The sequence below is a fragment of the Emys orbicularis genome, chromosome 13, assembly GCF_028017835.1.
Source record: "Emys orbicularis isolate rEmyOrb1 chromosome 13, rEmyOrb1.hap1, whole genome shotgun sequence".
NCBI classification, from domain to species: domain Eukaryota; kingdom Metazoa; phylum Chordata; order Testudines; family Emydidae; genus Emys; species Emys orbicularis.
Window position 1 is genome coordinate 14,476,878 of NC_088695.1, and position 11,663 is coordinate 14,488,540.

The 11,663-nt window shown below is 41.4% G+C and overlaps 1 protein-coding gene across 1 annotated transcript; it reads left to right on the plus strand.

The window, feature by feature from the left end:
• The first annotated feature begins 206 nt into the window (after positions 1 to 206).
• Positions 207 to 1,145, plus strand: LOC135887920 (olfactory receptor 5V1-like). The gene has a single exon (XM_065415721.1). It carries the CDS (start codon positions 207 to 209, stop codon positions 1,143 to 1,145), a length of 939 nt encoding a protein of 312 aa, XP_065271793.1.
• Positions 1,146 to 11,663: the final 10,518 nt, after the last annotated feature.

Here is an 11,663-nt window from a genome sequence, read left to right on the forward strand (position 1 = left end):
AACACACAAATACCATCTCGCGTCTCTCTTTCTCTCGCTCTCTAAATTTAGTCTACTTAAAACACACATTTTGCAGAACGGAATAGCACTCTCTTTACATTCATCCTCTGGAACAGATGATCTCCACATACTATTTCAATTTATTTTCACAATAAGTGTTAATTTCATTTTTTTCTGGTCTTCCATGTCACAGATTTCCTGAATAAATGAAAATGAAAAATCAAAGCACAGTGACCGAATTTATCCTCCTGGGACTTTCCAGTGACCCACAGATGCAGCTTTTCCTCTTCCTGGTGTTTTTAGTTATTTACCTAATCACTCTGGGTGGTAACATAGTGATCATGGTGGTGATAAGAGCTGATTCTCACCTTCACATCCCTATGTACTTCTTCCTCTTCCACTTATCCTTTGTTGATATCTGCTATTCCTCGGTCACGGTGCCTAACACACTGAGGAACTTCCTAGCGGAGCGCAAAACTATTTCTGTCAATGGCTGCATTACCCAGATATTCTTCTTTTTCCTCTCAGCTGTTACTGAAGCTTTCATTCTCTCAGCGATGGCTTATGACCGCTACGCTGCCATCTGTGACCCATTGCGTTATATGGAGAGAATGAGCAAAGGGATCTGTGTTCAGCTGGTGAGCGGTGCATGGGCAATAAATTTCTTGCATGCCCTGCTTAACACTGTTTTTGCTCTCAAGTTGCATTTCTGTGGGCCCAATCAAATCAGCCATTTCAGTTGTGAGCTCCCTCCTCTATTACAACTGTCCTGCACTGAGACACTCACCAATCAAGTCGTGCTTCTTACTTCTACTGTCATACTTGGATCAATCTCCTTTCCCTTCTCCCTGATCTCCTACATTCTCATCATCTCCACCATCCTGAAGATACGCTCTGCGGAGGGCAGGCGTAAAGCCTTCTCCACCTGCAGCTCCCACCTTATTGTAGTTATTTTGTTTTACTTGACAGCTTTTTTCCCGTACACAAAACCCAGCTCAGTCTCTTCTGTGGTTCTCGATGAAATGTTCTCCATCCAGTACAGCATCTTGACCCCTATGTTAAACCCCATCATATACAGCCTGAAAAACAAGGAGGTGAAAACAGCTATAGGGAAAATGTTGGGGAAATTCAAATTTCTCAGGTAGTGTCGATCTTATTTTTAAAAAACCCACAAAGAACATAGAACTGTGTATAACTTGTGTTTGGGAGATTCTCTGCTCAGGTATCTGACACTTTGATTTAGACCAGCTGAGGTTTTGGCCAATGTGCCTCCAATCAACTCAGCAGGCCACATCCTTTTTGGGTAGAAGAGACACTGGAGCAAAGGGGACAGGATCTTAGGTCTCCATCTAGGGTGAGTGCTAGAAGCACCAGGATCTAGAGCCATTCATGCTCTCTCTCTCTTTCTCTCTCTTTGGGACAATATCTCTTTCAATCTGACCCACTGACTTGAATGGAGCTATGGCCAATTTATACCATTTGAGGATCTGGCCAGTTCTATGAAAAGAACATCTTTGTCTATTGCATTCCGTAGTTCTTCTAGAGTATTTTGTTGAAAACCCTATTTAATATCTGTGGTATCTTATAGGATTCATCCCTATTAATGCCTCTGTCTCCAATAATAACAATAATTAATAATCAGTGTGATCCCCAGCTGGGTCAAGATGCACAAAGGAATTAAGGCTCTATTAGGAGAGATTGAGAGAGACACATATCAGGTATCCCATATCACAGTGGTTTGGGCACCCACATGGGTGGAAGAAGATCCCTTTTTAAAAGCTTTCTCCTTATCAGGCACTTGAAGGTCTGCTACATCCCTAAATGCTAGAATAAAAAATGAGGGGTTTCCTCCACCTAATTCCTTCTTCTCTCCTCTCTCTCACCATGTTTTTTGCCACCTTAGGTGGGGTTAGAAGCTTCCCAGCTGAGAATCCCAAGGGGAAGGACGTGCCTTCTCCCAGAGGAGATAGGGACTGAACTGCTGTGATACCTGCGGGGTTTAGAACACAACTCTCTGCTTGGCCTTTCCCATTGGCTAAGGAACCATCTGTCATGTTGGCTTTTTTTTAATCCCATTCCTAGTTGCCTATGTCTCCCCTTTCTCTGTGTAGGGACGCTGGCCGCCCAACTCATGCTCTGGAAACTGAGTGATTAAAAAAAATCACCTAAAAGCTATCCACTACAATGCTCAGCATTAGAACAGCTACGTCCCTTTGTGAATCTAACTCTGGGTGTAAATCTACCTAGTTCCATTGATTTAATGGCGCTAGGTGGATTTACATGAACTAAGAATCTGGCCCATAGTGTCCATATTCTAAAGTGATTTTACATTCCTCAAATTTCACTCACCATTGAGTTGGAAAGACCCGTGTATCATTGAGTTTCCACTTAAATCCTAAACATAATAGGAAGTGGTGCTGGCACTATGCACCCCAGTGAAATTCACCCTTAGATGCAGCACTGCAGCTGGTGGAAAGCAACATGACTCCACTGAAAGAAACAGGGCTACACTGAGATATGTCAGCTGAGGATCTTGCCTTAGCAAATAAAGTTATGATTCAGAATCCACCTTTTGTCAAAATTGGACTTACAGAAATGTGGTCTCGGGTAAATGAAGAGTCAACAAGCAGGCTGGGATTTTCAAAAGAGTTTAGGCAAATTAGGTGCCCTACTTCTATTGGATGGGGAAAATGTAGACCCAGTGACATTCCCAAGGTCAGTCAGAAAGTCGGTGGAGAGGAAGATATTGAAGTCTGATCTCTTCCATCCCTGTCTCTGCCTTGAATCACACAGTCATCATGTGCCCACTGGTAGTCCCATATCTCTTCCCATCTCAGCCTAGAACTAACAGAATGCACTCCCTGTCCCCATTAGGAAAGACACCACCCGCACCTCCCAGTTTCAAAGGGAGAATTTCTTCTTTCACATTTTTCACAAAAAATGAATAGAGTTGGTTGAAAATGGGAATATTTTCATGAAAAAAATCATGTCTCTCTCATCAAAATTCACAACTTTTGCAACCAGCTAATTGAATAGAAAATAGCATGATTTAGCTACTCTCACCTCCTCCTTTTGCAGGGTGTCTTTCCTACTAAGCATCACTCTGTTGGGCTGTAATTTATTTAGAACAGGAATGATGACCACTTCTATGTTTGTTAGTTCTGGTCAAAAGTTTTTCCTATGTTTGGATAACAAAATCTGAAAGTGTTCTTACATCAAGTTAGAAATTTTCTGTGTGAAAATCTGAATTTTGAAGAAAAATATTTCATTTTTTTTGTTTGGGGCGCGGGGAAGATTCCATTTCAATTTGACATCCCAAAATTAAATGAAAGCTTTCATTTCAAAATGTCCAATTGAAATGAAAACTTGCATTTTCAATTGATATTTTCACTTAAATTGACAATAAAATGACTCATCTCAAGCTCATTGTACACAAAAATATTCACTCAATATCTAAGTTTTCATTTTAAATGGACACTTCAAGAGGAAATGTTTTGTTACAATCAAATTTAAAAATGAAATGCTTAGGCATTTCTGCATCTGTTTAGACATTCTGCATGAGATTTCATCTTTTTGGCCCCTGTTGAGATTAAACAAAATGTCAAAATATGGAGCTTACTGTGTGATGGAAATTTCTGTATCATCTCTAATATTTGTACACTGCCAAGTATAACAAGGAACTGATTTCACAGCTTCAAAGGCCAGAAGGGACCACTGTGTTCCCTAGTATGTCCTCCTGTATCACACAGGCCAGATTATATATATCTCTGGGTCATACACTCTCTTTAATTTCATTTTAAAGCACAGAGACTAGTATTTTGTTGGTGCTTAACAGATGATTGATGGTAATAACCTTCTGTAATTTGGGGGAAATACCCTCACAGATGGACTGCAGATTGTTGTAATTATTCGGCCTACAAACTTAGCCTCATTGTGAGCTCAACTGTAAAAAGTATGTGACGGTTCATCAGATGTCACAGTAGCCTCTAATAGCAAATGGTGATGGAAAAAGACACTCAACGGAGGGAGAAAGAGAGACTGAATTAGTCCAAAGGAAAAGGTCTCCTGATAGAACTCACAAACTGTGCTAAGATCATGCCTCATAATTAAGACAGTGTGAGCTCGAAAAATCAGTGTATCAAACTGGGCCTAATTGGTGAGCAAAGTAATGAGAGGATGGGCTATTGCACCCAGCAGTCCCTTTTGGAGTTCTTAAAGAAAGAGACTTTGGGTAGAAAAGTTGGCTACTGGAGTGAGCGTCACCATCATGGCTGACACGCCCACCATTTCCTGGGACCCCAGAACTTCTTCATCCTAATCCTGAGAGACATCCTGAACAGATTGGTCCAGAGAGAGGGAGGAAGATGACTCCACCACTGCCCCCTGCTCAATCCCAAATACCGCCTGAGTTGTGAGACTTTCTCTCGCTCTGTCTTCCTCCCCTTCGCCCTGCCTCCTTTTCATTCACCACTTTATTTCTTCTCTTTCCTATCCCTCCCCTTTTTCCTTCTGTCCAAAGAGAGTCTGGCTTAGCAGGACTGTATACTTAGGAGCACTGCTGTGAGCCTGTGACCAGAACGAGGCCACTGAAAGTAATGCCCTAAACTGCTGGATGCTGGTACAAGCTTGGCAGGTCTCTAAGTGGCTAATAAGATTGTGGGCCGTGTCTATGTTTCTCCAGCTGGGTTGTTAGTGCCAAAATACAGGTTTACAAATCCTAGTGTGCAAATTTATCTTCTTATATGACAGGGATAAATCATGCATGCAAATCATGCACCAAAGTCATGAAATGTGCTACAAATGCAATAAAAAATAAGGTATTCAAAAGTTTAACAAATGGAGAGGAGGCACCGAAGACGCTTCTCACCTGGGGTGCCATTTGGTCTAGGGCCGGCCCTATGCAAATGACTCACCTGGAAACCCTTCTTTTGAAGCAGCATTTTGGGAAGAGATTGTCTGGCTGATTACATATGCAAAGTCTCTTCAAAGAGACAAACTCGATAAATGAATCACTAACAGATTCAGACATTGTTTTTGTTCTGAAGTGACGGTGGGAAGAACATGAATCCACAGGGCAATCCCTGTGTAATCTCTCTGAGAAGAGAAGTGAAGCTGGTCTGTTAGGCAGATTATTTTTTGCTTGGAATAACACAGTGAAGACAGGTAACTGGTCAGCCTGGGAATACCCCTGTCAGAAGGAAGAGCGATGCAGGTCTCCACCCAAGAGAGGTAATGACTGGGGAGCAGGAAGCCTGTGACTGGGTGGCCTCACTGGACCATAGAGGGGGAACACAGATGAAGTTGTCCTGAACTTGACCAATCATTGCACAGTCAGCCCCATGTAAGGAGCAAACCCCATTCAGCAGACCCTGAGAATCTCCATCTGGTTCATGGCTCCAAGCCCCATACTCCCTTTCCTTAGGAAAACAATGTCCTTCTGATGCAGGTTTATTTTCCATATCATGCTGGCTCTCTTCATGTCCACAAGATATGGAGTCTCTGTACCACAGAGGATGTTCTACCCATTGAACAGTAACCTCAAAAAGAGCTCTGCCTCTCTTGAAAGCTTTTCTTTTTTCAGGAATAAAAATGGTCCAACTTGTCAGAGAGAGAGAGAGAGAGATGCTGATGGAACAATAAACAACACACAGGGAGGTATCAAGAGAAATAATGCTGATAGTCTATCATGATGTAACACATTAAACAATTAATAAAAATGTATACTATTCACATGAGGAAATGTTCTGAAATGTAGGGGGAAGTTTCAGATCTCTTGAAAAAGGCATAGACCCATGTCAGTGGTTTTATTAGTCAGTCAAACGTTAGATGTGAATGTTGGCCTTGTTTTGTGCCCTTGAGTTATTTGTGAATTCATCCGGAGTTCACTGAACCCATTTACAAATAATTTGGAAGGGCAATTTCTTTTGCCCAGGGTTATTCATGACCTGCCGACAGAGCATGTAAATGGCATCAACACTGAATGGGTGAAAAGCAACAGAGGGTCCTGTGGCACCTTCAAGACTAACAGAAGTATTGGGAGCATAAGCTTTTGTGGGTAAGAACCTCACTTCTTCAGATGCACTTCTTGCATCTGAAGAAGTGAAGTTCTTACCCACGAAAGCTTATGCTCCCAATACTTCTGTTAGTCTTAAAGGTGCCACAGGACCCTCTGTTGCTTTTTACAGATTCAGACTAACACGGCTACCCCTCTGATACTTGACTGAATGGGTGAATACTTTTATGTATCTGAGTAGTCAGATGATAGCAGGAGGTTCTATATCTGAAGAAGTCACAGGTCTGATGGGTCTTGTGTCAGTGGCATTTCAGCATCATTCAAAGACCCCTGCTTGGGTAGCATTATGTCTATGTGACAACTAAGAAACAAATGTTACATGCTGTTGTGATGACATCTCTCATATATGCAGAAGAAACATTTCCATTAAATACAGCTGAGGAGAGGAAACTAAACAGTTTTCAGTGTCAAAAGTTACAGCGTATTCTTCACTTCTATTTGTTTGATTTGTCACAAATGAGGAGATACTTAAGATGATCCCAGCAAGTTGCAGTCTGGTATCAGTTCAACTCACAGAAGAAGTTATGCTTTTACTGAAGCTTTTTATATCTGGGGTCAAAGAAAATAAAGCATGAGGCTGACTAAGAAGAAGATTGGAAAATGCAATTTTGTGGGATTTAAGAAACCTTAACTCTCCCATACTGACTCTTGTGGAAGGATGAAGACTTGCAAGGAACCATTTAAGATGGAAACCAATTCTATACGCTGCCATGGCTGCATTATAGCCATGTGTATCTGCTGATGTGCTGTTGATTTATACAAAGTGAACAGATTCAAGAGGAGACACTGAGAAAGCCCTGCCTCAAACTAGCCTAGAGATTAAAGCACTTTCCTGAGAGATGGGAAACCAAACTTCAAATCTCTGCTTCACAACAGACAGAGGTGGGTCATGAATGAGTATCTCCCACGTGTCAGGTGATGAGTCCCCTAACCAATGTGTTAAAGGTACTGCAAGTCAATGATGTTCCCTGTGCCTCTTTGTGAATTTAGCCTTTTTTCCCCCCTTTGGCTCAGATGAAACTATTTGGTAAACTTGTTTCAAATTTACAAATGTATCAGGTCAATCAAAACAGCATTTTTCGGTGAATCAGCTATTTGTCTGAAACATTTTGCCCAGCTCTATACAATATAGCTTTTCCTTTGTCTCATCTCCTATTCTTTCCTGCCATCTTACAGTCCATTTGCTCCTTTCTCATTCCTTAACCTGTGTATCCATCTATTGGTGATGTTTAAGGATGACTGGCCTCTTCCCATGCTTTCCCCTCCACTGCCCTCTTGTGGAATTATACATTATAGCTATCATCTTCAAAGGAGTCTAGGGAGATGAAATGATTTGCTATTTGGATGTCTAACTCCTTAGCCTACTTTGGAGAGTCTGAGCCTAAATACATGCCTTTTTAATTCACTGTCCCTGAGATTGGAAACCTAAATCACTTAGGCTCTTTTCATAATCTAAGCCTGAGTACCCTAAAGAACCATACACCGTTGTTTAAGGGCTGACCCCACCCTGCAGTGTTCTCGGTAGCTTGTCACAGAAAGTGAACTTCAGGGATCTTGTTCCAGGGGGAACAAGACAGCATTTAAACAGCTCTCAAGAAATCAACTCTTAGTCTTGGAGTCTGCTAAGGAAACGGTCTTTGTTCCACTGATAACCTTACACACCTTGAAGGGTCTCACTGCTCCTCTTAAAAAAAATATTTGACATCCTAAATGCTGTTTTCCATAGGCAGAGAGAGAGAGAGAGAGAGAGATTAGACAGACAAATCAATAAGTTAGTAGATAGACTAAGAAAACAAAAAGAGAAAATCACAGGTCAGAATGATCTCACCATCTTTGTGATCTAAAAGGCAGGTGAGTTGATTCATGTTTTTATTCATTGTAATCTTTTTTTTCCTTTTAATTTCAAAGGACCAAGTTCTGCCCCTACCCCTTATCTAAGGGTGGGTCTCTCTGCAGAGTAACTTTCATTTCTGACTGAAGGCAGCAGTCAGCTTACACAGAGTCAGTAGCAGCATAGGGGTCATGGCTGGCAATCCAGCCATCTCTCTCTGTGTATTTCTCGAGGCAGCACTGATAAAACTGAGATCAGCTGGTGTAGGAAACAGTAGTTTCAATTTTTGGAGTCTGTGTGTTGGGGGGTGAGTAGATTGGGGGCAAGGCATTCTCTAGAGAAGACACTTAGCTTTTGGTTTCACTGTGCACAGTGACTTCATTACCTCTCAGGCAAGGTCCATCTCTTTGCTCGGGCATTTGTCTGATGAGCTGATAGTTGGGAAAAGATGTATTTTCTCTCTGGGATACATATGGGATAAACATAGATTTGACATTGGACAGAACATTGGCTTCCTTCCCATTTCCACTACAAATCAATGTCAATTCCATTAGGGCAGGAGAGATTCTCTTATGTAGGAACAGCCTGATATTCAGGTGTGCAGGATCCTGAGTCAAAAGTCCCATTGGGTTGAGTGTAAGTTACTTAGGAACAAAACTCCCATTTACAATCAGATCCCTCCTTTTAAAATCATATCATCGTGCCTAGAGTGTGTTTGTGGGGCACATTCATTTATTATGATCATTATTACTGTCCCTCAATATTACATAGGGGGGATTTTTTAAACAAATAGCTTTCACAATATACAAGATATTTAAGCATAAAAAGGGAAAAGTTTCCATCTAAAATGTATCCCCAAAAGTCACCAGTAAATCCTTTGTGCACCGAGTCTGTAGGTTTGGGTAGTCAGGAGTTCTGTTAAACCCTCTGCACAATTCCTGCATTTTAGAAGATCAAATGCTCTTATTTTCCTTTGTCTTTCCGTAACATTCTCACAGTGTCTGAGAGCTCTATCTGCTTGAAGTCACTGACCATGATGTCTTGCTCTCCTCACGTGTTCTTCAGCTGCTCATTCAGACCCTTAGGGATCACTCTACGTATTCCAATAATCGCTGGGATCATCTGTGTTCTATTTTTCCATAATCAATGTACTGTGTGGAAGTGTTCTTCATACTTTGCTATCTTGTTGTTTTGTTTCTTTTTTATGACACTATCTGCTAGTATGGTGATATATTAATATTTGGCCTGTTTTTCTGCACTGCTCAGTCTGTGAAAATTGCCAGATCCCATAAAATCTTAGCCTCTTCATTCTCTAGAGCGCTTCTGGTTTGGTGGTTGTAATAACACACAATTTGTTTAAATATGTACTTCCACAGAGACTCCAGTGCAGGAACTTTGTGGCCTCATGTGTGTGTTCTCTCCTAGCCAGGCTCAGCAGGCGTTCCACAGTCTCTTCCTTTTCAGAACACATTGTGCAGTTCAGGGAGCGGTTTTGTTGCTTGATCTTACTTCTCTGTAAATAACCCTTAAGGACTCCTCTTGTGCACTCATATTGAGGCTCTCTGTCGCTTTTCCAATATCCTTCTAGAAGCCATGAGTTTATGCATCTTCTATCCCTAATAGGTTTCATCTCTCTCCATCACTGTCCATGCACTCATTTCTGTGTAAAATTTTTGGAGTCTTTCTGTGGGGATTTCCTTTCTACTACCTTTCGTGATTTCTTGGGTTGGGATGCTCTCTGTGTCATTGCTTGTTATCACCACCAGATCTTTTTCTCAGTCTCACTTTTAATATGTTTCGATGTTGTATTCTTGATGATCAACTTCTTCCTCCACAGATAGCAGACCTTTCCCTCTAGCACACTGTCGGATGTCCTGTCCTTGTCTTGATTGCTATTTAATCCTTGTTGCATCACTAGCAGCTATCTTCTTTGGATGTCAAATTTTTCCCTATCTCTTTGATTCCCGTTGATCACCCCTTGTGCCACACTACTGTTGATCCTGTGTCATTGCTTCTACTAAAATGTTTGCATGTGGGTCAACATGACTAATCGCCCTTTTCATGCTTTCAGTCTCCATTTGCGTAAGTAACAGGTTTGATCTCTCTCCACCACTGTCCATGCACTCATTTCTGTGTAAAACTTTTGAGTTTTTCTGTGGGGATTTCATTTCTACTATCTTTCATGATTTCTTGGGCTGGAATGCACTCTCAGTCAGTGCTTTTTATCACTACCAGATGATCTTTTTCTCTGTCTCACTGTTTTGATGTTGTCTTCTTGATTATCAACTTCTTCCTCCACGGATAGCAGACCTTTTCCTGTATCACACTGTCAGATGACCTGTCAGTGTCTTGATTGCTATTCAATACTCATTGCATCACTATCAGCTGTCTTGTTTGGATGTCAAATTTTTACTTATCCCCTTGATTCCACTTGATCTCCACGGCACTGTGCCATACTACTGTTTATCCTGTGTCATTGCTCTACCAAAATGTTTGCATGTGGGTCAACATGACTAATCTCCCATTTCAGGCTTTCAGTCTCCATTTACATAAATAACTCCTCTTTGCTATTAATCTCTTAGTTGTCCAGTGAGTCTATGCTCAGTCATTCCTTTCTCGGTGTTGTCGTTTCTCTTCTTCAAGTCTTGGGGCATTCATGTCCTCCAGCCTCTCTCTTCTGGTTTTGCCAAAATCCAACCTTAGTGCAAACCAAGAAGTGATCTAAGAGTCCTTTTCACTCTTTGGCTGAAAATTATCTCTGGTTTTCTTGAATTATTTGGACAGTTGCATTATATCACCCTGGGGTTACCCACTTTGACACACACACCTTGGCAGTGGAGGAGCCTGTCATAAAGCTAAGCCCTTCTGAGGCCCTCTTTATGGCATTTTTTATACTTATCAATTCACCTGTGTTCTCTGAATTAGGTTGCCAGTCTATGCCCAAACCACAACAGTGGTTTTGAAGTTGTGGTCCACAGACCCCTGGTGGTTCGTAGACCATGTTTAAGATTTTCAAAGGGGTCTGCACCTACATTTTTAGGGGTCCGCAAAATAAAAAAGGCCAAAAACTGCTGCTCTACAAAAATTACAAAATGTAGTAGACAGAGAGGTACTTATAGAATTGGCCAGATCCCAGATTCAGTGGGTGTGAATCAGCCATAGCTCCATTGGAGTAAAGGGGCCAGATACCCAACTGGAGTAAAAACAGCTGTATCTCTAATCTGTCCCTCTAACATCAGGAAAGAGTTATTAGGCCAGAGAGAAACTGCAAGCAAGCGAATGACTGGTGGTTAGGACCCTCACCCTGGATGCAGGAGATCCAGTATCCAGTCCCCTTTCTCCAATGCCTCTTTAATTATTTAAACACAGTGAAACAGATTCAAAACGATAGCCTAAGCAAGGCACACACCAGACTGTCCCATAGTCCCCCAGCTGGGTGGGGATTTGGTGAATATCTGTGGGGCCCGATTCTGTGATTTAGGTGCTTAAAGTGGCTGCCAGGGATCTAAGTCCTGTTGTGTATCTGGCCCATTTTGTCATTGTAGAACACACAAATTCCAGCCAGATTATCACTGTTGGTTTTCTAAATCTTGTCTATTTAAAAATATATATATATATTTTACATGATAGAATAGGGCTCTCTTTATATTCATCCTACTGAAGAGATGACCTCTAGATGACAGTTCAATTCACTTTTATTATCTGCGTTAATTTTATTTATTTATTTGTCTTATAGGTCCTAGGTTTGCTGAAAAAATA